General features: G+C 40.2%; 1 protein-coding gene across 1 annotated transcript; it reads left to right on the top strand.

The window, feature by feature from the left end:
- Window positions 1-4,986: 4,986 nt before the first annotated feature.
- On the top strand, window positions 4,987-25,703 carry SFT2D1 (SFT2 domain containing 1). Its single transcript, XM_065631909.1, has 8 exons — window positions 4,987-5,126; window positions 11,253-11,339; window positions 13,534-13,616; window positions 16,570-16,651; window positions 20,552-20,587; window positions 21,311-21,369; window positions 22,772-22,801; window positions 25,002-25,703. The coding sequence occupies exons 1-8, from the start codon at window positions 5,064-5,066 to the stop codon at window positions 25,039-25,041; spliced, it is 480 nt and encodes a 159-aa protein (XP_065487981.1). The 5' UTR covers window positions 4,987-5,063; the 3' UTR covers window positions 25,042-25,703.
- Window positions 25,704-25,895: the final 192 nt, after the last annotated feature.

The raw sequence follows: 25,895 nt of genomic DNA, 5'->3' as shown, positions 1-25,895 counted from the left end.
GCTGCTAGACTGCTGCTAGAGAATGTGACGCCCTTGGGGACTCAGGCAGGGAACAGTACCAGCTAAGCTCTCAGTCTCTGTTGTTCCCTGTCTTCCCCTAGTTTGAGCTTGATCTCTTGACCCACTTAAAGCGAAAACATAGACTATAACTTACTATGGCATTACAATAGCTCTCAATCTTTTCTGTTGTTGCAAGAATAGGTGTCTGGAAGCTTGCTGATTTATGATTAAAATGTGGAGATCATTTGGTAGCACAGTAATAAATGGCAAAAAAAACAGTAACCATAATGGTGGAGTCAGAACAGAAGAAATTACTTGTAGGGCTTCTTTAGTGAGGGTAAGAACAGCTACCTATACTGAATTTTGTTCAACCTTCTGCAAGTGTCTCATGCTATATAATTTCAGCTAATGCTGCTGTGTATGGTATATATTTTTTTGTTTTGCTTCTAATACTTCTGTATGTAGAAGTGAGTTCTTCCTACTCTAAAACCAGCAGAAAACTCCCTTTAGCCAGGGCACTGCAAATACAGTCTACCAGCTCTCAGAGAAAACACATTCCTAGTAAAATGTAGTTCTCCATAGTGGTGTGGGTTATCTTTTGTCCTCCATACAAAGCACAATGGTGCCATCTGAGCAAGGACAGCAATGCAGAGGACTTTGAGGGGGAGAAGGACAAAAGTCTCAATAAGGTTACAGACTGAGCAGGCAGCAAGAAAGGGTTTGTTCACTGGGTTCAAGACAGGTTTTGACATAGAAGTGTTTAGAAAATGCAGTCCTGGATTAGGACAGAGCAGTCTTCCAACTACTCCAGTGCCTTCCCTGAGCTCTGTCCATGAATGCAGATGCTAATTGCATTATGGCCTAACATGTAGAGCAGTTACATGCATTTACTTCAACTGTGGATGTTTCCGGTGTATGTGAATCTGTATTTACTGGCACAGGTGCAGACACATGTTATTGCTTTACATGCCAATTATAAGAAAGGAAAGGAAGCCCTTTATGAATAAGGCTGGTTTATTCATGCTAATGTGGCAGACTACCAACAATATAAAATGGTAATGTATGAAAGAGTCACAAGGACAGTTATCAGCTCTCAGGTTTTCTGCCTGTGTCTCCAAGATACTTTGATCCTGGCTGCCTTTGGGGAAGAACAGTGCTAACTACCTAATGTAATATGTCTGCAGTTCTGCTTCTATGAAGCTAGAGTATTTCTGCTGTCATCTTATGTAGCGCCTAAAAAGTTTGTTCTGGTTGAATAAGACATGGCTGCAAGTTTCACTGTCTTTGTTAAGTGGAAAAGCAAGCAGTCTCGTGATCTAAACTGAGGCAATTTCTTTATTAAATGCGGTCTGTCCCTCCCTACCCAATCCCTTTCTGCTTTTGCTGATCTGATAGCTGCCCCTGCATTGCATTTAGTTGCTGTGGTAACCACTTATAAATAACCAAAGTCCATAGAACCAACCCGATAGGAACCAGAAGGCAGAACTACCAGCTTCCTGGATAACCTGCTCTGAGTGTCATCACTGAGGTCCTGCTCCTTCAAGATCACTGCTTCTCTCTATCACGTGGCCTGACCATGATACTGCTCTCTTCATACTTTTTCTCCTCCCTCCCTCCCTTCCTTCTCACTTTTTTTAACAGTAGGTTTCAAGTAACTATGGCAACAAGCCTGGGAATTTTAATCTTACTCCTTTAGTCTGAAATCTGGGTCAAGTCTTTCTCATTAAGTGAAACTATTGTATGGGGATAACCGGCCCAAACTGAGCCCTTGGTGCAAGAGAAAGCAGCGCCAATTATGGCAGCACTTGCCAGTACTTATGTGATGGCTCTATTTGGTCCACTGTGTAGAAATATGTAAAGGTACAAAGCAAGCCACTTAAAATTTCCAAAGTATTTAATAATTTTTAAAGCATTTAACCCATGCTTATATATAAACAAGTTTGTTTACTATACATGTAAAAAAAATAGTAAGTTTTGAAGCAAAAATTAATGTAAGACCCTGTCTTATTTTTGGGGAAACAGGGTGTTTTTTACAGAAGAAGGGTTTACAGGTTTCCAGCTGATAAAGGTATGAGACTGAAGGGTATAGACATAGTTCTGTGTATGTTTAAACTATTCCACCAACTGTATAAATTCAGCAAGTTGGCTGAATTAATGCATTTTTCAGGAAGACAACATTACTTAGCAGATTTTCTAACTAGCTTCATATTTAGATGCGGATACATGCAAACTAGTGAGCTAAAGAATCAAATTTCTAAGCAGACCACACGATACCTTTCCATTTCTTAAAGTAGCAGTCCTATCATGCTTACTACACATAGGTTTTTATAAAAGTAAACAGAAAGTATGTATGAAGGCTGGTCTTGCCTTATATGTAAAATAAAAGAGATAATGATGAGGTTCATCATCCTAATTCATCAGACTGAAACTTAAGTGTCTGGTCTGACCTAGTCTTCCATGCTTCCTCTACAGTCACCGGAGAGCAGAAGGCAATCTCTCCCTTACTAAAATAACTGCCTTAGATGAGAACTGCCCCCTGAAAGTGACACTCTTGCTCTACAGACTGTAGCAATCCAGAAAATTGCTCTAAATTTTAAGCTTTTTTTTTTTGGCTGCATCTCGTTAAATTTAAGAAAATAAATGAAAAAGCCTTGAAGAAGGTGGCTGTGGTGTTGAAAACCAAACAACTGCTGGTTGGAGGTAGCACAGGAGATGTGCCCCTGTTACGAAGGTCTTGGACAGATCATCAGATGGGATCTAGTGCCTGCTTGGACATTTCTGAATCCTAGCATTGCCATGAGGGTGAATCCAGAGGAGAATGTGCTCTCTGGCATCACACTGGATCCCCATGCCTGGACACCACAGAAGACTTTTGTGAAGGCACAGCCAGTGACACCTCCCTGGCCTGCTCCCCACCACAGCACGCCTCAGTAACTCTTGGTATTAGTACATCAGTGTCCAACTTGAACAAAAAGGTACTGCCTTTCTATAAATACATGGGCAGGCAAGATGGGGAAGAACAGGGGTGTGAGGCTTCTTGCATTGGTTTCAGAGCTATAGAGAGGTGACATACATCACTGGTACTACCACAAAGACTATTAGGTCTTCAAAAATATGTTCCCTGGGGAACTGTGGCATGTAGCAGCTAGCAAAGGCAGAGAACACGTACCCAGAGCCTGCCCTATGACCCGTGTGAGGGACTAGGGTCCCAGCATGTGGTTAAATGCACATCTTACACGCAGCCCACACGGCCTCTGCATGGAGCTTCTGCTGCACTGTCCTCTCTCTTCCCCAAACACAGCAGGTTAGGGCTGATGATGTGGCAGTGGTGTTGGCACACACAAATACTCTGGAAACCATCAGCCCTCTCCCCCCACCCCTTTTCTCATTTCTCCTCCCCTGTTCAGAGGTGTCACAGTCATGTTGTTCCCTTACACACACTCTTCTCCCTGCTCAGGTCCTTGCAAGGTAAGGGCCATGCTGGCCAGCTCAGGGGGGTGATACTTTGCTGTTGTTTGACTATTTTCACACATCCATGTCTGCAGATGTTTCTTCCATTCAGAATTTTGGCCTTGACCCAAAGCTTCCTGAGATGCTGATGGCATCTCATCAGGCTAGAAAGGTACAGCCTGTGTCCAAGCGTTTCACCCAAAAGCTGATGTACAAGGCACGTGGGAAACTCTTCCTAAGAGATGTGTGTGGCAAGTGCAATAGGGTGGGAGCTCTCACAGAGGGGAGAGAGGGAGGAGAAGGCTTCTGTGCTGAAGGGCTTCCCTGGGGGCTCTGCTGCCCTGGCTCTTATCAAGTGTCACTCACACAGCAGCAGGTTGCACAGCCCTTATCACTCATTTTCCTCTGCTGCTGCACCCCACGCTGCTGCCCGCTGTCACTTTGCAGCCAAGCAGCAGGCAGGCCATGCCCACTGCCTGCTTTTCCCCCAGCCACCAGCCTCGTTCCCCCTGCAAACCACTCAGGCCAGAGCTGTGGTGCTCGTCTGAGGGCTGGTCACACAGCAAAGCCACATGCCAAGATGCAGGAACAGGCCAAAGAGCACATGGAGGGCAGTGTCCGAACAGACCAGAACAGAGTTATGGGGAGTGACCGTGCTTGAACAGAGGGGACGGAGGTTGGAGTGCTGCTGGGGCCAAGGAGGCAAAGCAGCCATGGGGGCAGCACGATGGCCTCCACCATACCCTTTCTCCCAGGGGCAGAGGTCAACAGACAGCACAAAGCCATACTGCAAATCTCTGTGTTAGTACATGCATTACATTTACTCATTGATGAAAGCCTTAACAGCTAATCCCGTTTTCTCTCTGCCCCACCCATTCGTAGCTGGAAAAAGCATCTGGCTTGCTCGCAGATGTGCAGGGTGCAACAGCACCTCTAATTCAAGGAGCAGCGAGGCTGCTTACACGGTGTTTGCAGCACGCCTACCATCTGGTAGCTGCACGACCCCATGCTCGGCCCACGGGCACCGTTCCCCTGGCACGGCCAGGGCGGCGACGGCCCCGCCGCTACCGACACCCGGGGTGAGGCAGCCCCTCTGCAGCGCCAGCGCACCCCAAGCTGCGGTTCTAGCAGGGCCGTGTGCGATCACGGTGTTGCCATTCTGTACCTGCACAAAAGGCTTCATTCAACCGCCAAGTCACACTGCCGACCTCAGGCAAATCAGTTTCCGCCCGTATCGATACCAGCCAGTTCCCCAGCAAGAGATGAAGCCGGGGAACACTGAAAAAGCCCTTCTTCCTTTCCACAGAGGCCTGCGCAGGCGCCCACCTGCGTGACACGGCGACACTCTACAGGGGGTCCCTGGGAAGCGGCCGGGAAGCGCGGCCAGCGCTGCCCCCACCGCCCCCACCACCCCCACGCCGCCCGCCGCCCAAGCGCCGCCCAAGCGCGCATGCGCGGGACCTCACTCCCGACGCCGCGCTGCCCACCGCCAGGGGGCGAAGTCTGCCTGTGCGCGTCACTTCCGGTTGGGCCAGCGGCCCGGCAGGGCAGGGAGCACACGTCTCATCCCGTCTCGTCCCCTCTGGCCCGGCCCGGTCCGGTCCGGTCCGAGCATGGAGAAACTGCGGCGGGTGCTGAGCGGGCAGGACGACGAGGAGCAGGGACTGACGGCGCAGGTACCTCCCGGCGGGGACCCGTTCTTCTCGTTCTTCCCCCTGCCCGCACCGTGCGCCCGATGGCCGCCGCTAACGGCCGCCGAGCTGCGCCTCCAGGGCCGGCGCCCCCCCCGCGCGGGGAGCGCAAGGGCTGAGTCGCCGTGGCGGGGTCGCTGAGGCCGCCCTGCCCGGGGCCGCTCCGGTGTCTGTGGGCTCAGGCGCCGTCGCGTTCCCGCACTCCCCGCTCCCCGGCCTGCACACGGTGTCTGCCCGCACGCCCGGCCGTGTCAGTAACCGGGACAGACGGAGAGGCAACGGAGACGTGAAAGTTTGCTGCATGCGCCGAAAGACGAGGTTTGCGGGCAGCAGGTCCTGCCCGGGAGTAAGAGTTTTGGCGAATTTTCGATGTACAGAGAAACACTTTGTTGTGTTGGCGCTTTGGGGTCCTTTGGTTTTATTTTCCACTAGCTGCTTCGAGATAACAGGGTCTCCTTATCTTGTGTGTACTCTCCCTCCTTCTTATGTGTACTCAGTTTCTGCTGACTTGATCATCAATTAAACAGTAGGTTTTCTTTCTAAATTACTTTTCTATTTTCTTATATTTCTGTATTTGTAAAACCTGTGAAAGACTTTCTATAGATAGCGATTGTTATGAGTTTATTGTGCTGATGTTCTTTTTTTTTTTTGCCCCCTACTCAAGTACAATTCAATTTTTGTGTTTCCTCCCCATTATCTTCCTCATTGTCAGTTATGTTTCTTTACTGGGTTTGAACACCGTACACCTCTGAGACTTATAGGTTGAAGCAAAGCTGTGCGTGCTTATAAAGAATCATTTATAGCATCAGCCCTCTTTTAATTGGTGTGACTGCAGGTGAGAGTGCCCCACCTCATGGAGTATCTTGATCCTGTGTGCTACAGGATGCTGGAGCATGGTGGAGGAAGCTGGAACATAGAGCAGCCTGGATCTGAGCTGCAGCTGATAAACCTTAGTGAACCAGCACAGCCTCAGTGTAGCTGGTGTCTGTGGCATAATGTTAGTTCCAGCAGCTTGCTGGACACTCACGTGTCTTTGCACTGAGTTGCTGTTGGTTTTCAAGGATTATGCACTTGGCCTCTTTGCCACAGTAAAGCAGCTAAATTGTATCCACGTCCAATTGATTCTAAAAGCAGTGTAGCATCTGTGCCCTTTCACACCAGAGCTGGATGCCAGCATTTAGGAGTGATGCTTCACCTTCTGATCTTATCACAAGATTATCAAAGAAATACTTACATTTCTGTTAATCCTAGTTCAATTCCAAGAGAATTAATCTGGCATACTCAGGCACATTTCGTATGAGACACATGATGGTGACATGGAGTTCTTCTTTACTTGATGCTGTGATGTTTGTTTTAAGGCAGCAATCAATAAATACGTGCCTAAGTATTTAATAATTTTATATTTGAGGTGTATATCCTGAGAGAGATAAAACCAAGCTAAGAATATGTCTTTTATTAAATGTCAGTAACTAAGCTATATATGATTTGATTATTGGATGTGATGATGTTGCTATATCTGGAGAAGGCTTTAAATAGGAGCAATCTGCCCCTGTTTAAAGCCTGTCCAGTACATGATAGAAGAAAACTTAACTATGTCTTTGGCATATTGCAAAGGAGTTTCATGCTCAGAAGATGAACCAGAAATATCTTCTTTAAAGCAAATAAATACCCACTGAAAAAAACCTCAAGCTTTTAGACAATGTCCCTATTGTAGGTTTCTGTCAAAGTAGCAATGTATTTCTATAACACTGGAAATCATGCCTGTTTTTAGTGAATAAATTTATATGTGGTGTTCACTAAAGCTATAGCTTTACCGCTGAATGGTGTTGACTATTTTAAAAGTGTGTGTGTAGTAGAGCAAAAAACTATGTGCACCCGTGCAGAGAAGGACATTTTTTAAGAGGTAAGATTGTGGAAGGAAGTATAAGGTTGTGCATTTTGCGTGTAAAATCTTCAACTGTTTTAGGTGACCTTTTGGAACTGAGTCATGTGTTTGGTTAAAAACAATGACCCTCTCTTTGGATTAGCCGATAGTTGTGTAATAGCCGTCATATGGTTTAGGTTCATAGATGTCTCTGTATTCTGCTCCTTGATTTTTGCAGAACCTTTACCATGAAGTCAGCAGTAATTCCTGTTAAGTAGTGGTATATAGTGAGACAATTGTGTTACGAATCAATGAAGCCTTCCTGCACGAAACTCTTCAGATGACCATCACTTCTTGCTGCAATTAGATCATTTATCCTAAATCTTAAAAAAATCATTCTAAATATAAAAAATAGCTAAAGGAATTTATTTTAAAAAGTCAATAATGAATTGTAAATATACCAGTGTCAGGGCAGCATTATGTTCTTTAGTTTTATCAACACTAAAGCTAATATTAAAACGAGTCCATTTGACAGATTGGCTTGTTTTCTGGCTGTAGTTTCATGATATTTGTTGATTGACAACTGCTTAAAGCATTCAACAATATTTTAGCAAGGAGGAATAGACCAGATATTTAGATTTCTTATATTTTAGTCTGAAGTGTTGATAGAAATACATATAAGGAAACCTCTTAGGGAAGATGTGTCTCTATAAATGTTTTTTGGAATATCGCTTAGGAACTCAATTCTGAAAACGTATTCAACATTTCTTTGAAATTCAGTTTTCTCCATTACTTGCATATTCTTAAATTTACTTTCTTAAAACCTATAAAAGAAAGTGGTTCTTTTTTCTTTCCTTGCCCACATGGAAAACCTTTATAAGATAATTAATATATGGAGAGAGCCTAGGTAGCTGTTCAAAACCACAGTAAACATTTTTGCACAAGGGCAGTCTTGCAGATTGTCATTCATCTGATTTATTGAGTGACCATGCCAAGCTATTCAGTAAAGACACTGTTGTCTGCCATTTGAAACTTGTGTATTAGACTATTGCAAGACCATTCCATGTGTTTCAGGAAGTCTGCCTTCTGGGTTCCAGTTTCCACTTCGGGTTTCGTCTTGATTTCTGGATGTCTTAGTTGTTTCTTTGGTGTAATATTTTCTTGGAATACCCTGTGAATAAAAATCTTTGCTTCTTGCGCAGGAGTTTGGCATTAAAGCTTAGCTATAGAAAACTGAGGGTCTCTGTTGATTTCTCTTTCTTATTTCTTCTTATTGCTTAAAAACAAGCTGATGAGCAGTGTAGTGAGAACGGTATGTTTTACAGGAACTCCTTTGCCGCCGCCACTGCACAGTTCTCCATATGAATCTTTCCCCAGATGTAGAAGTTCCATGGCAATTTTTTCAGTCTTCTAAGTAAAAGCTTCTCCTAATGCAAATACAGTAGAATGTAATGCCAGCTCTTTTTATCTGAAATCTAGGATTAGCTGTACAGCCTATGTCAGACAATAAAAAATTTCCTAATCACCCTTACATTGTTTTCCTGCTTTTGTTGCATAGGCAGCTTAGACTTTACTAATTTTTTTCTTAGGATCCTGGTTCATAGTTTCTGAGTGTAGGTGTAAGAAACTAAGCTGTTACTTCAGGGTGTCTCACAGCCCCTCTCATAGAAATGACTGCTTTTGCAGCACATACAGCAGAATAGGCAGGCGCTGTGTTAGGTCCTCAACTTTTACAGACCGTAGCCTGGCATTTTAGCACAAGCTGAAGTCTCTGGGTTAAGTAGTCGAACTATGTACCTGTTACTCAACTGCTGCTGCAAGGTGCTTCACCGCAGGAGTGAAACAGACATCTCAGAAAGGTGACCTGTTCCGTTTTTTCCATGAAACTTAAAAAGTCTTGGGTATCAGGGACTAAGAAAATGCATTATCAGATCACCAGTTTCATTATTTCAAACATTGCTTTAACTAGGTTCAGCTTGGTAACATAAATAGAATGCTTGGAGGATCAGCCTTTGTTTTAATGCCAATTAATTCATTTAGTTTTATTATTACAGTGAACGCTTTGTTTTGGTGCTCTGGCAGCCCTCATGCCATAGCTTATCTTCCTGTAGTTCATGTGAATGTATCGTCAATCTAAGATTTTAAGAATTAAACCCATAAAATGTATTAAACTAATTTTAAAATAGTATTTTAAATTTCGTGGCCTTTTTTGTTCTGAGCCTTTGTGTGGTTGACTTATTTATGGTGTTGGTATTTTTTTCACCTAATAACTGTTAGAGATTAAATGGAGGTAAAGCTATTTTCAAATTTATATAAAAATGAAATTTCCTGCTAGTTGTTTCAAGAATACCATCAGATATTAAGAGTAGAAGTAGAATAGCAGTAAGTGGCAGCAATGTGCCTGATACACCTGAAGAAATTATTTGCCTTCATCCTTTCCTTGTTTTCTAGGTAATCTGAAATCCATGTGTTGGGTGTAGTGATAGTATTGGATTGGCCCATCCATACTTCATGTCTGAGCAGGGGTGGAAAGGATTTTTACTTTTTTTGTGAACATGTGATTACTTGCATGAATAGGTGTAACTAAAAGCGTGATTCAAATGAGTATCTTCAGTTACATCCTTCCAGCTCTACCTGCACTTCTTACATGTGTAGGTATTCAGGTATATGACTAGCAAATATGATTTCAAATACTAAACCATCTTTCAGTTACTGTTTTTTGTCTATTTCTTTAATGCGTGCATAAGGATAAAGAGTTGGACCCAACCAGGTAAGCTACGTCTTCTGACCTTTGGGAAGTTCCATCTTTACTGCTGAACACAGAGAAGGGGAAAGAAAACTCGCAATATCATTGTATCCCAGCTCCGTGTCTGCTTAGAAAGTATGCAAGTGTAAAAGATGGGTTTAGTATTCTGATCCCCCTTCTTAAGTGAATATTCAAAGCATTTAATTTGATTAAATAAGGTTAGTAATTTTTGTATAAGTAGAAAGTAGTCTAAGCTATTCTTTGACATATGTTCAGATGCTGATTCATCACAGCACATAAATGTGTATTTGTGTGTGGCCATTTTGTATTAAACTAGGTATGGATTCTTCATTTGTACAGATGTAAAATTTTCAGCAGTAACCAGATTTCATTCACTTAACCCTACCTGAAAAAGAAATTTCTCAAGAGAGTAGGAGAAATATCAAACTAATAAGTTGGGGAAGCCCTAACTTGTGTATTTGGTTAATTACACTTGATTGAAAATATCTGTAGAAGAGATAACAAGAGGGCAAGTTTTCTCGTGTCATCTGAACAAATAGGAAAGTTAGCTTTTTATAGTCATCTGCTTCAGCTTACCCAATAGGCCAATTTAGAATAGAAAGTATCTTTCATTTTAGTGACCTGCAGTAAGCTGACCTATGTTGTTTTTACAGCATGGGCGGAGATGAGCTGAGCTTATCTAACAAGTCGCTTGTGCTGAAAGGGGCTGTTCCTCTGCCAGCTCTGTGGCCCTGCCTCTTTCCTTGTGTCAGCCCCACCGCTTTGCTGACATCTTGCTGAGCTGGTTTGGCTTGTTAGTCTAACGCAGAACTAAGTCATCAGAATAGTAAGAACACTCGTTTTCTACCCACTTGGTGAGTTGTATGGGCCAGCTTTCTGGAGCCACACTGGAGAAGCGGGAAGTAAAATGATCCCTTTGGCAAGTTAGGTGTCTGGTGAGACAAGCTGTGTTTATCTCCTACACCTTCACCCTGTAAGGAACAGTAACTGAAATGAGATCATAAGGTTTGCAGTGGATACCTGTATTTGTATGTATAATGGATTCTGTCTAGTAAAAGAAAAAGGTCGTAATATCTCTGGGAACATACAGTGCTGCACACATAGATACATGTTCTTCTGCAAATTGCTGGAAGGTCCATTCATTCTTCTGCTTTGGTACAACTGTGAGAATTTTCAATTGTAATTGCATGGTGAAAAGGAAGTTTTTGAAAGTAGAGCAGTATTACTTGAGTGCCAGGATATACCTTCACAGCTTTCGTCTTGTTTGTTGGTTTTGGAAATATGTTTCCAAATTGCTAATATAATTTCTTAAACTGAAATAATTAATATGCAAGCAACTGTTAAGCAAAGTAAAATAGTAATTTCTGGCTAAAAAATTATTTTGTTTGAAAATAAGGACTTTTATAGTAAAGAAAAAAGTGTCCTTTAGATTGTTCAGAGCTGGGTTTGTAATATGCTTTTTTTTTCTTCTCTCATTAAGGTCCTTGATGCCTCAACGCTCAGCTTTGGTACTCGGCTCAGATGGTTTGCCATATGTTTTGTTGCTGGCATTGTGTGTTCTATTCTTGTAAGTACTTTTGTTTTCTTTTTCCCTGTACTTTATTAATGTTCTACAGTAGAACCTCATTCATATTCATGCTTCATATGTAATTCTGTGTCCTAAATTTTGTATCCATAAATTTAGCTGGACATTACACTTAAAATTAGCATGTAGCGGCTGTTATTCTGTAAATTATAATATTGACCATCTTTCCTCCATTCACAGCAGAGAGCATTTTTATTTTAGTGTAATAAAATTTCATACTAAAAGGCTTGAACGTTGACAAAATATGCTGTGTTTTTAGTTTAGATTTGTGAGTGGTATACTAGGGAAGAGCTTTTGCTGTTTTTCAGCATGTACCCATCTGATTTTTAGTCTCTCCAATAAAACAGAAAAAAGAGGGGGAAGCTTGAGAGGTTTTTAAAGGCTAAGAATCCACAAGTGGAACCTGTCACTCTCACAAATCGGTAGGTGATGACTATGGGAGTGTGTTGACACTTGAAAAACCTCTTGCACTCCTGTTGATCTTATGGCCAGCAAATCATTAGTTCATTCTTGAACTTGAGGTGTTGGCAGGAGGCTCAAGCCTGCAGTTAGAAGCTGAAATCTGTTAATTGACTAGGTCTACCAAAATCTGACACATGTAACTTGCAGTGCAAAGCAGTTCTTCATATGCATGGGAAGTCCCAGAAGCAGGTGAAATAATGTTGCAGAAGCATCCAGACTGCTGGTGGGTTTTTTGGTGTTTTGTTTTGTTGGGTGGGGTTTGGGGGGTTTTGGGGGGTTTTTTAAAATGTTTTGTTTTGGTTTTGTTTGTTTGTTTTCATTATTCAGTAGGATGTTGGTTCTTCACAAAGCATGACTTCTGATGTAAGCTAGTCAGCAGCAATTGGCTAACGTGTGTGGATGATGTTTGCAGTTTTTGTGGAGGCTGTCAGGCAAATCGTCTTGACTCTTAATGCATTCTGGTAGCAGGATGGAGAAACTTGTCCTGTGTGCATTAGTTTCTGGTTTTGCTGTTATTTGACTGCTGCTGCTCTTTCATTCACCGTGAAAAGTTTTTAAACCAAGGAGACGCGTGTAATGACAGGAAGAAGCAGCTTTAGGATCCTAGTTTCCTCAGGTTTCCTTGAGTTATCTTGATAGATAGGAGTCAAAACTGCTGGTGTGTTTGTGGACCTCGTATCTTGGAGAGTTTGGAGGCAGCTCCGTAGCCAAGCTTTGCCACAGAAACCTGAGGGCTGGCAACTCCACCTTCTGCTTCAGGCTATGGACCTTTTGCTGCAGCATTAGGGAGGCCCTCATAGAAACGCTCAAGTTCCCCCTTACGGGTATGTACCTGACCTTTAGATCTCATATGTCTGCAGCCTGGTATATTTATTATGTTCTTGCCTGGACAATATTGCAGGTGTTCGTTCTTTAATCTAGTCTTTGCAAAGTGTCCATCGGCTTTCCTTGTAGTATGTGATTACACTCTTGCAGCTTTGCAGCTTTCCATGGTTGCTTGTACTGTGGTCTGTGCAAACTGACACCACAGATTCCCACTGAAATTGCAAAATTGCAATTGGGTAGAATATATTTGGGGGTTTGCCTTTTTTTCTTTTTTAGGACACTGTCCACATCACAGCTTTTCTCTCTTTTTTTTTTTCCTTAGAAAAATCAAACAAACTAAAAAACCATGTTTTTCTTCTCATTTTGGCTCTGTTTCTTCCTGGTTGTCATAGGCTCTGGGGTTTTTTTGTGTGTAGTGGAAATAAGAAATGTCTGTAAGTAAGAGTTCTAAAATATTTCTATTGGGCCTCAGTGCATATCTAGACTGCAAGTCCAGATGGTTGACTGGAGGATAAAGGAGATGATGGATACTAGTTTGGCTTTATGACATTTTTTTCCTTTTATGCTGAGGTGTATGATCTATAGTGAGGCATTATAACAAAACTGAAAGTGTCATAAATAGAATATAAACAGTACAAATAAATGTTATAAACAAACATTGTCTAGTTGTAAAAATATTGTAAAATATAGTATATCAATACATTATTTTGCCAGTAGGTGGCAATAGAAGTGTGCTGAATATTGACTACTACAAATCTGAGAACAATGTAGTGTGCTGGTATATGTTAGAATGGCACTCTTCATAGTTTGAAAATATATTTATAAACTATAAAATCTAAATAAATTGAATTAACTAATTACAAACATACAAATAACCTCTCTTTTTTAGGGAACAGCTTTGCTATGGCTCCCAAAGGGGATCAAACTTTTTGCAGTGTTTTACACCCTGGGAAATATTGCTGCATTAGCCAGGTATGATTTCTTAATTATTATTAGAAAAGTGTTCTCTTTTTCATCTGTGTTTGCATTTGCTTTTATTCTAAAATGGTGTCTGTTTATGTTGTGTATAAACAACATTGTTTTCATGTTGAAACACTAATAGCATAAATGTTTGTCCTACAGTTTTAAGATTGTCATAATTGGTGAATATCAGTTATTCACTTGTTATTGCCCCATTGTAATGCCTTATGTGATGGTTTTGTAGACACACCACAGTTGCTATCTGAAGTATGAATAACAAATTGCTTGCTGAATTTTGTACTTTTTACAGCGAAGTGCTTCTGCCAAGTGCAGGGGTACCTCAGTTTCAGGGACAAACTGGTAGTCTGCTCACAGTGTGGATACTTTGCTACTGGAAGGAGCTTTTTGCTTTTAACAGCAAGATGATCCTGTCTCTAGAAAAATTGTTTGAAAAGGGAGAGGTTCAGGAAATCTTCGTTTTGACTGTAAGGCCAGGCAGAATCTAAAAATCATTCACAGTGTATTTTTAAACTCTGCTTGGTTCTTTGCAGTGTTTTCCATAGCAGTTGGTTTTAAAAGATTTGCAGAGGGGACCTCCTAGGATCTAAAACTCTTCTTTCACCGTTTGAAAGATATGTAAGAAACAACTTAATGTCAATAAAGTATTTTCGGTTTCTGTTTCTCCTTCTCTTAGTGTAGTTGAAGCATGCTCATGGGACTCGGAACCCATAAAATCTGGTGTTGACTTTGATGGACTCTATGACTTTAGTCAAGTCACTTAGCTCTTGAGTCAAAGCATTGTTCATCTGTTAAAACTCAGGAAATGTGATGTTAACATTTGAGAAATGTAATGGTGTACTGCTTCTCCTCAAACATTTTTGCCCCCTAACAAATTTGTTATACTGGAGTTGAGTCTCTCATTTGTATAACTATTTCATCTTGTACTAAAACAAGATGAAACGTTAATACTGGATGTAGGCAAAACTGAGTATTTCCCATTCTCTCCCTTACCTTGTTCTTTATTCCTTCTTGTTGTTTGTTTGTTTGGCTTTTTTTTTTTTTACCTAGTATTTTGAGTGTGTTTTCACTGCTTCAAATTAAATTAGCATTTTATAAACTTGGTACTAATCAAGTCTAATTGTCAGTGAACTAAGACTAAAACTTTTACAGACTGATATTTCTTTTAGGAGAATGCTGAAAAACTTCAGTCTGGACTCCCAAATAAAATTAGAAGTAAAAAGAGGCCCCTTTCCCCTTCAGTAGGCCTTCTAGATATAAACAACAGGCAACTGTGTTCTAAGAACAGTAGGAAAAGATGAAAAAGTCCCAAATTGATAAGAAGACTTAAACTTTTTCAGGTTTGTTTACAAGTCTGTATTTAAAACAAATGCAGAAACTACTCTTATTAAATAGTCCTGTCTAGCCTGTTTTTATGATGATTTTCTAGCCACAAACATGAAAACAATTACTTACTTGATTCTTCTCTGTCGTGATGGGTGTATCTTCTACAGAATGTGTTGTATATAAGAAAAATCCTGTCTAAGTGAAGGAGCTCTAGATTTTTTCTGGCCTTTCTGCTCAGTGTGGATTCTCTCGCATCTCTAGAGAATGTCTGTCCTTCAATGCTAATCAAACTAGCATCAATGTATTTCGCTTTCTATATTTTTTTTGCTTATTTTACGTGGCCTGAACCTCCCTCATTTTTACCACCATATTTTCATCATCCATATCCTTCTACTAGCTAACTAATTTTTTATTCTAGTTCTTCAGGTCTCTTTTTTTTTGTCTTAATCTAATTTTATGGCCCAGCAACCAAGATTTAAAAATACAAAAAAAAAAAAAAAGTTAGTTTGGATTGCAGTGAATTTAAAACTTTTTTTCTATTGATTTGAGAAAACATTTTCTTTCCATTTAGTACTGACTTTTGAAGTCTGTGCATGCAACTTAAAGAAAAAAAATGTGGAGACAAGGTGGGTGTGTATATATATATATACACACAAAGTTGCAAGTAGGAACATCTGGATGTGGGAAATCATGGGTTCAGTTTACTGTTTGGAATATGGGTTCCCCCTTTTCTTCTGTCTTAGAAGATGCATGCTTCACCAGGCCTGTGACTGATTTCAGGAGGGAGCCAAACTCTTCCCTGCTACTGATTGTTTCATTTTATAGAAATAAATATTAACTAGAAAAGGAGTTAAACTAGGTTTTTCCTGCTCTGTAGTAAAGCATTCAGACCAACACAAGGTTACAGACGTTCTCACTCTCTGAATAAATGTTTTCTACAAAGCAGAATGGTTTCAGTCACAGAGAAAGAAGAGACTCATCTCAGAATATTTGAAGCCAGATAACCACTCTTACAATTGTGAATTCTTGGTTCACATCACATCTCTTTGCATGAACAGGCACAGCATAGCATTGCTGATGGTTTTGATTTTCATCAAGTTAACTACAAAGTAGAAGGGGGCAGGAGAATTTAACACAAACTACTGAACATTTTCCTCCTTTGTTTTCTTGCTGAGTTTGGGCAAAGATTTAAAGCTTCCCTGTAACCTTGATTGTAGCTACTGACACACTGCCTGGGTAAGAAGTTTGTTGTTAAACAGAAATTTTCTATGGAAGTTTGGTCTTTGTATTCTTTGCATTCTTTTGGCAAGTCATTTCTTGGAACAGCCTCAACATGAAATTCACTAGATTTCAACTTGACAACACTCTGCTGTAAGCAGTAATGACTTGGAAGGAAATTCATGACCAGGGGTGTCTCAATACATAAGCTGTTTCCAAGACTAAATTAATTGAATATTTCACCTTTCGTTCTAGTGGGTCTCTGTTACTAAAGACTGAAATGCCTTTTTTAAAAGCCTTTGTACTCATCTAACTGTTGAAAAACTGGTTAATTACCTATTGTCTTTTGCAAATATTTAAAATAAACTGATTTACCATTTGTTTTGTTTTTCTCTCCTATTAGTACATGTTTCCTGATGGGGCCAATGAAGCAATTGAAAGCAATGTTTGAGCCAAAAAGATTAATAGCTACAGTTGTGATGTTGGTAAATACACTACCTTTACTTCCTTTTGCAAAGATGTTTAACCTCAAAGCTAAATCTGAGGCTTTACTAAAGAGAGGTTATTTCTCAGTCCACCTCTTTGTACTGAGGAGTGATAGTCAAGCTGATTAGCTTTGTATGTCAAAGATTATCTAACTCCTTTCTGTAAGCCTGTGTTTTTGTTGCTGCTGATGTTCTTTTTTAAATTAATCATTTGGAGTAAAATGTTCTTCACTAGATATTTCTTAGTAAATGCTAATACTAGGTTGATTATTTTTAAGTTATATTCTAAAACAATTTCTTCAAGAACAAGGCTAAAGAGAGACTTTCCAGCTTCTGTGAAAAGTCGGTGGTCACCAAGTCTGGTTTGACAGTTTGTTGGCTGCAGCTCTGTTTGTATTAGCTTAGTGGTTCAGCACTTTCAAAGCAATGAAGAAAATTAATTTCTGTCCCCAAAGTCCAGGAAGCCACATGTTGAGCTTCACTCTCCTCCACTGTGAGGATTTTGGCTCTGTTACTTCCATGACCAGCATTTCTTCTTCCAGAAGGATGGAAAAAACAGCCCTGTCCCTAATCTCAGAATTCCTGTCCCAAAACTCCATATTAGGTGGTTAAACACAAGATTCTGCCCTTGCTGCTTCTCTGTTTTGTACTGAATTTCTCTCTCATTCTTCCTAATTTGTTTCAACTTTTATTTTTGAGATGTAGTTGACTTCCTATTCTCGCTGTTGTGTAGCTTTCTAGTTGATTACAGCTGATTTGGATAAGAAACCCTTCATGAATTCTTTTTGGGTGGTTGTCATATGGGTTGTATATTCTTTCTCCCACACGCCCACATTAAAAGAAAAAAGAAAAAAAGTTATCATCTCATTTGAGAAGCTCATGTTTGCCCACATCTTTCAGAGAAGTCACTTGATTCTTGCTTGGACTCCGGGCTTTATTAAAGAAGTGACTTCTTCCCATCTCTTCCGAATCATACCAAGTTACACATCCTAGGGAAGTTATGTTTCATACGTCTGCAGTAAAAATGTCCAAGAATATATCCAGTTTTTTAAGAGTCTGTATTTGCCGAGCATGAATTCTCCAACGCATTATAGCTGTGGGTTTTTTCTGGTCAAGCTGAGGGCCTAAGCCAGACACTAAAACAGCCAGCACAAAAGTTATTGGCTCTGTTATCCTATCATCCACTGTGCTCAGACATGGTGACAAAGAATCACAGAATCACAGAATGTTAGGGATTGGAAGGGACCTTGAAAGATCATCTAGTCCAATCCCCCTGCCAGAGCAGGAACACCTAGGTGAGGTTACACAGGAAGGCGTCCAGACGGGTGTTGAATGTCTCCAGAGAAGGAGAATCTACAACCTCCCTGGGCAGCCTGTTCCAGTGTTCCATCACCCTCACTGAGAAGAAGTTTCTTCTCAAATTTAAGTGGAACCTCTTGTGTTCCAGCTTGAACCCATTACCCCTTGTCTTACTGTTGGTTGTCACCGAGAAGAGCCTGGCTCCATCCTCGTGACACCCACCCTTTATATATTTATAAACATTGATGAGGTCACCCCTCAGTCTCCTCTTCTCCAAGCTAAAGAGACCCAGCTCCCTCAGCCTTTCCTCGTAAGGGAGATGCTCCACTCCCTTAATCATCTTTGTGGCCCTGCGCTGGACTCTCTCCAGCAGTTCCCTGTCCTTCTTGAACTGAGGGGCCCAGAACTGGACACAATATTCCAGATGAGGTCTCACCAGGGCAGAGTAGAGGGGAAGGAGAACCTCTCTGGACCTACTAACCACCCCCCTTCTAATACACCCCAGGATGCCATTGGCCTTCTTGGCCACAAGGGCACAGTGCTGGCTCATGGTCATCCTGCTGTCCACCAGGACCCCCAGGTCCCTTTCCCCTACACTGCTCTCTAATAGGTCATTCCCCAACCTGTACTGGAACCTGGGGTTGTTCCTGCCCAGATGCAAGACTCTACATTTCCCCTTGTTATATTTCATTAAATTTTTTCCCGCCCAACTCTCCAGCCTGTCCAGATCTCGCTGGATGGCAGCACAGCCCTCTGGCGTGTCAGCCACTCCTCCCAGCTTGGTGTCATCAGCAAACTTGCTGATAGTACACTCAATTCCCTCATCCAAGTCATTGATGAATATATTGAACAGTATTGGTCCCAGAACTGACCCTTGAGGCACTCCACTAGATACAGGCCTCCAACCAGACTCTGCCCCATTGATCACAACTCTCTGGCTTCTCTCCTTCAGCCAGTTTGCGGTCTCCACCTCACTACCCGATCATCCAGTCCACACTTCCTCAGTTTTGCCGTGAGGATGCTGTGGGAGATGGTGTCAAATGCTTTGCTGAAGTCAAGGTAGACGACATCCACTGCTCTGCCATCGTCAATCCACCTTGTTACGTCTTCATAAAAGGCTATGAGGTTGGTCAAACACGACTTCCCCTTGGTGAAGCCATGTTGACTGTCCCTGATGACCCTCTTACCCTTGATATGTCTTAAGATGGCACCAAGGATAAGGTGTTCCATCACTTTCCCAGGGATGGAGGTGAGGCTGACCGGTCTATAGTTGCCCGGGTCCTCCTTCTTGCCCTTTTTGAAGACCGGAGTGACATTTGCTTTCCTCCAGTCCTCAGGCACCTCTCCCGTTTCCCAAGACTTGGCAAAGATGATGGAGAGCGGTCCAGCAATGACTTCAGCCAGCTAAGAAAATAACTTGCTTTGAAGGCTGTAGACACAAGACCCGTCAGGGAAATGGGAGGAGGACAGAGAGTAGAAAAAATATCATGGGTGTACCTACCTGTGCAGAGAAACTATCAACCAGGTTAGGAAAAGACAGAATGAAAGGTTTCATCTAATAGAGAACAGGAACATGGGCTGAGAGCTAAGGCTGCTAGGAGGGAAAATGTCAGTAATACAGAGAAGAGCTGGAAAACTTCTGAAGTTTAGAAAACTTTTGATGTATTTGACTGTTTCTACCTCCTCCTAACACAAGGCTAGAATTGTAGGCAACTCTGGAGTCATAAATATGTTCAGAAAATTTTAAGAGAGTCTGTTATTTTTATTTCTTTCAGTGGAACACCAACAAAATTTTTCCAGTGAAACTTAAATTAGAATTTTGTTCTGTTTTCTATTATGTGTAATGACAAATGGAGGGAGCCAGACAAGGTTCAGTGGTGAAGTTCAGTGATGGTTATGCTTATACAAATGGTGTGATTAATTCGACATAGTAAACCGTATAATTGTAATGTTCCATCAAAGGCATATAAGTAGCTTGAATAAACCTTGACGTGAGCTTTTTCATTGTGTATGAGGCTGCTACTCCCCAGTGGGCTCTTAATTACTGTCGAAAGATGAGGAAACACTGACAGAAGCAGCAGAGCCTGTGTTTGCCAAATACCGTAATTGTGAATGAGTGTTTTTAATAACGGGTTGTTCATAGTGATGCACATACCGTCCTTGTCAGATGTTGATGTTATGAGTACTAGATCCAAAATGATACTATGTACTGAAATAATAGAATAGCAGTTCCCAGACTGCTTGGTTACTTTCAAGCAAGCTTTGTCATCTAAGTCCAACCTCTTAACAGACCTAAAGACATAAGGCTACACAGACTTGGTTAAACTCCTCCTAGTTCCTGAAGTCAGTTTCTGCCTCCTCTTCTAAGACTTGTCCCAGCCCTTCTGGCCCTGGAGCACATCGTACTGTGCTTTGGAAAATACCACTTTACATAAAGTTCAGCATGTAGTCACTGTGTGACAGCCTTTGGCTCTGCTTGTTTCATGAGTCAATTCTGAAAATGCTGGTTACCCACTGAAAACATGAAAACAGTTACTGTTTTTTCTTTATTGTGTATTTGAGTATTCTTTTTTTTTTGTCTCTCCTTTCATCTCCCACCAGCTTTGCCTAATATTGACTCTGTGTGCTGTGTTCTGGGTAAGTGAGAATACTTTGTTCCTCTGTAGTTTGGTTAGTTTATTAATTGTATTACGGCTATAACATACAATTCAGTTGTAGAGGAAAGATGAGCTTGTGTGTGTCGTATTTGTGTTTTCAACTGCAGTTGAGCTTAGATGGAGGGATGAGCCTGCTGGCTACAATGCGAATGCAGCATTCCACCTGCATGTCATGTAGATGAGAATACAAAATCTATAGCATCAGGTTCAGCCAGCAGACCTCTGGACTGAGAACTAAGAAAAGCAGGTTAAAATATACTTATGTCAGAGAATATGTAGTCATCTTTAGAAACCATGGATACAGGAATATTAAACTGATTAAGATGAAGGGAGGGAGAGAACAACTACCCTCAGACATCTTGATTGAAAAACTAGCTGTAGTTATGTTCCATAGAAGTAAATATGTAGTTGAAGTGAACTTCCATATTTGCAGCAGTACAGTATCATGAACAAAAGGGAGGGTGTTAGTGGTGCAGTTAACTGTTTTCAAAGCTAGAGAAGGTTTTCATAGCATGATGCTAATGGAGTGATGAACAAAGTGAATGGAAATCTGTTAGAATGAAAAGGAGTAGCAAATTAAGACAAGGAAATTTAGGCATCATCAGTTAATTAAATTTTTGACTGAATAGGCTGTTGCAATAGTTTACAGTATAGGCTGGTGGAAAATGAACTAACTTGCATTATTTGCATTATTTTTCCTTAGTGGAACAAAAAAGGTTTGGCGGTGTTATTCTGCATATTGCAGTTCTTGGCAATGACCTGGTAAGATTCTTAAAATTCATTTTAACTTCTTCTCTGTGCCCCTACACCCGCATGATTATATTATAAACCTATATATAAATGCTTTGTATAGCATAAGTGTGAGCAAATGCTAGCCTCAATCTGTTTTTCTAAGCTAGGTTGTATAACTTCAGCAAAATCTATATGCAGTCATCTTGCAAAAGTGATCATTTTAAGTATATTCTGCAATGTGTGAACTTATTTGAGGCATTATGAGAGGGATATATATGCAAAAAAGAATCTCATGCTTTTTCTCTGATATGAAAGTAACTGTACACTCATATGCTCTACATTTGATTACTGTCTCTTTTTTTTGAGTTCTAACTAAATTTTGATTTTTGAAGTGGAAAAAACTAAATAACATTTTCGTAGGATGCATGCTGCCCCAAGAATATTCAGCAGCACTCGGGGAAGAGTGGGTGGATGTGAGAGGGTAAATTTAGTGCAGCAGGTACAGTGCTGACCATCCAGATGTGCTCTTGGGTGAATTGCTTGTAAGTCTGGCAGAAGTTTCGGAAGTTACAGCTTTCTCCATGGAGGTACAACAGAACATACTTTGTCTCCTTGTCCCAGGTGAATTACTTGGTACTAACTCTTAGGTGATCCAAGGTGACCACAGTTCTTGTTTGAACTTGCCTTGAATACACAGTGTCTATGCTGAACTTGGATCTGAGGACAAATAGCCATTTGTTCAGGACAAGGGCTGTTGGGCGTCACGCTGGGCCCAGGTAAATGCTTGATACCAGGTAGAGGGAAGATCACTGACTCAAACTGTGTTCCACGTGTCCACAGCAGACAGCATCACATCTGTTCAGTGTCCTAGAGCTTCTTCAGGCTGTGCATGAGAACAAAACAGTCTGGAGGCTTGTGTGAAGCAAGTTTCAGAGGATAATAGAATTATCAGCTGTTTGAGTGTCACAGTTGTTGTGTATTATTCATAGTACAGCATATATCTGTATTTAGAGTTACATAAATAATACAATTAGATGTATATTTGCATAGTAATATATATGGTATTTTAAACTGGTAAAAGTTGTCTCTCTCATCTTGAAGAACAGTTAGTTTTTCCAGAAGTCTCCATTCAATTTGAATCTGTTGATAGCAAATCTGTGTTTTAAGTTTATGTGCAATAGAAGTTACAAACTATATTTAACAAAAAAAAAGAAAAGTAAAAATTAAAGTAAACCAGGAAATCCTTGGCAATATGTTTAGTTATTGTCCAAGCGTGTCGTCTTTTCTCAGGTAAGCATTCAATTGAGTAGGTAATCTTATTAAAGTTTTGTTACAACAGGTTGCTTTTATTACTGTTGGAGTGTAGTGAAATAACTGGGTTCTAGTAGAGACATGAGCACTGTCAAACAGACTTTTTTCCTCTCTTTTTCAGGTATAGTCTGTCATATATTCCTTTTGCAAGGTGAGTCTGCGTAATTACTTCCATCTTAACAAAAATCAGTTATATTTATGCTAGTTGGGGAAAAAGTCCTTAAATTCACTATATGAAAAAACATAACTTCCCTTTTAATTTTTAGGAAATGATATAGCTGAATTCAAAGAAATGCTTCATATTAAGCTTTAAATGCACGTAAAGTGCATAGTAATTCTGTTTGTTAAATCTCATTCTAATTTTAATTGCTGAAAATAAATTGGTTTTGTTTAAATTCTCCATTGATTTAAAAATGCATTGATGCAATAGTGACTTTTCCAGTACTTATATTAAAGATAACTTATAGATCTGAGGTCTTAGTTAAAAGCAAACAAACAAAAGCATAGTTTCAACTGCTAAGTCTACTTCTGAATTCCTCTGTTATTTTTAAGCAATGCTTCATGTTAATTTTCATTTTGGCAAGCTCCTGTCTTCCGTTTCACTCTATTGTGTACAAAAATGGAACAAAAGCTGGCCAAACACATAGTGAAACCCTATGCAAGTAAACAAACTGAAGAATCTATTTTTTTTCCTAAAATGTTTCACCTACAATGCAGTTTGGTCTTTCGGCCTTGTGTTTGTTTGTTAATTTTTTAAATAAAGTGCTTCCGTGTCTGTATATTACTTAATGAGGATTTTCTGTAGTGAAAGGCGGGGGGAGGGAAGAATACAAAGTATTGTCTATCCCTTTCATCTGATAGCTTCCTGGAGTGTTTCTGTAACTTTGCCAAAAACTCTGTACTATGAAATTTTTTTTTTTAAGATTCAGATTTGATCTAGGGAGAATTAAGCCATACTATATGGTTTTTTAAAATTTAGTAGTTGATAATTGCAATGGATTAAATACTTTAACTGCACTCAGGCTTCAAATTATCATCTGGCTGTTTCTGACATCTCAAGCTAACCAGTTGAAAGTAGTATTCTGAATTCTTGTAGTTCCTGTGGCCATGTGACATGTTTCAGTTAGGTCACTTTTTATGTTCTGCTCTGCACAGAAAATAAGTTGAGCTACTGGTCACTGGTCTTTTCTTCCCTACCAACAGTACTTCAAGTTCTGGTCAGAAAAACATTAGGTTACATGCATCACTTAATTTCTTTGGTTTTATTTGCCTATGAGATTTTATGAGCCATGGAACAGGCTGCTTTTAGTAGTACAGTGATTTCTTCAGGGATTATTTAGTTATTTGCTTATGTGGAATGCTATCATAATTTTTTTTACATAGGCTGCCTTTCTTATGGAAACAGTGGAAACCATGTTAAGTGCCAGGGAACAGTACTGTGTAATTTGTTTAAAGTACACATTTATCTTGATTTCAACAGAATTGTCATTACTTGATTTAACTCTAACAGTTTACTCTTAAGAACAGTTTACTCATTTGTGTTTTCTGTTTTGTTGGTTTCAGGGTTGGTTGGTTGGTTGTTTTTGTTTGTTTGGGGGCTTTGTTTTTTTTAATTAATTGTGGCTCTCCTGCTGGCATTAAAAAAAAAAAAGGATACATCCAGTGACTTTGAGTCATTATAGTATTTTTCTTCATTTTTCAAATTGGCTAACAACAGAATACAAATTCCACTCCTTAATAAGTTGTTACGTTTTTGAGAAAATGAAAAATAAAGGAGACTAAAGTGAGTGATCTAAGTAGAATAGTCAGAAAACAGTTTGTTTATTGTTGGTTAAAGACCCCTTCAGATCTTTCAGACCTTAAGGCTGAGCCAGCTCCTCTTCAAACCCTTCAGCCTGGGCTTTTTTTCCCTGCACCGTGATGGTTTAACCCCAGCACAGCCTGGGCGTGAAGCACCTTGTGTGCAGCTGACTGCCTGGACTGGGTATCCTCAGCCCTGCCCTTGCTGAACAGCCTCTGTGAAATAAGACTGTGACCTTTGCTGTGCCACCAAGTGTGCTGCAGAAACATTTTTAACACAGTCTCCGCATTTTAGCATGTGCTTGAGTGTAAACAGTGAGGAAGACTTTGGCAATATGGGCAGAGCCGAGCTTCAGAGTGGGCTCGAGCCTTCGCTTTTGCTGCTGCTGTAGATGTACTCAACATAACAACGGTTGTTAAGGTTCTGCATTTGATAAACTATTGATTTTTGTCTTTATGTAATATTTCTACTTTTAAATACATAATGGTTGGTATGTATGTGAAGAAAATAACAAGTATCTTAACTGACTCTTTTTTTTTTCTTTTTAAAGGGATGCTGTGATTAAATGCTTCTCGGCCTGTTTAGGGTAAATTAAAACCAGGAGCCACTGTATGCTTTAAAAGCCAACTTCTATTCCTCTGTGAATTTTGCTTGGAAAACTATACTTTTCCACTCCTGAAATACCCAGGAACAATTTAGTGTTTTCCTTGCCTTTTGCATTTGGGGGGCTAAGTAATTTTTACTTGAAACAGATTTTAAAATAAATTGGGTGAACTGTCTGTGTTTACCCTGGAACTTTTAGGATTTTTTAACAAAAAAAAAAAGTACATTTAAATACTTTGAGCAGAGTAGTCTTGAAACTACCTTGCATCCAGTGACACAGGTTGTTCCCCAGCAGAGGCAGGCCACTAAGATCTGGGTAGTATGCATAAAGATTTCATTTACAGTTCTGTCTAAAACTTGCAATGTGCCTTTTATGTTTGTATATGATTCATTGTATGCATTTCCAAAGACAGAGTTTTATAAACATTGTAAAGATTTGGTAAGTTATAATTAACTACTCCTTTGAAATGTCTGTACGTGTGCCTTGCAGAAGAAGCTTGATGAGAATATGTGAAAGGTCTGTTTAAAACTTGTTGGATTTTACTAAAAAGCTATATTTTAAATGATTTTTTACTTAAATACTTTTTACTAAATGAACTTATGGCTAATGTATAAATGAGATTTGTGAAATAAACTAGTTTTAAAGGTGCCTAAACTATTTTTATATAGCAATCCGCTACAGAGGGATGAAAATTTTAGCATTACACTTGAATAAATACAAAATATATTAAAAACAGGGATATGTATATGACTATATCAAAATTTGGTTATTAGATTTGCAGAAGTCACTTTAAAGCTTCTTTGTGTTTGTATTTAGACAAGCTGTTCATTCTGAATTAAA

Source organism: Caloenas nicobarica, chromosome 3 (genome assembly GCF_036013445.1).
Source record: "Caloenas nicobarica isolate bCalNic1 chromosome 3, bCalNic1.hap1, whole genome shotgun sequence".
In the NCBI taxonomy this organism is placed as follows: domain Eukaryota; kingdom Metazoa; phylum Chordata; class Aves; order Columbiformes; family Columbidae; genus Caloenas; species Caloenas nicobarica.
The sequence above is the reverse complement of the archived record's forward strand: the minus strand, read 5'-3'. Positions and strand labels throughout refer to the sequence as shown.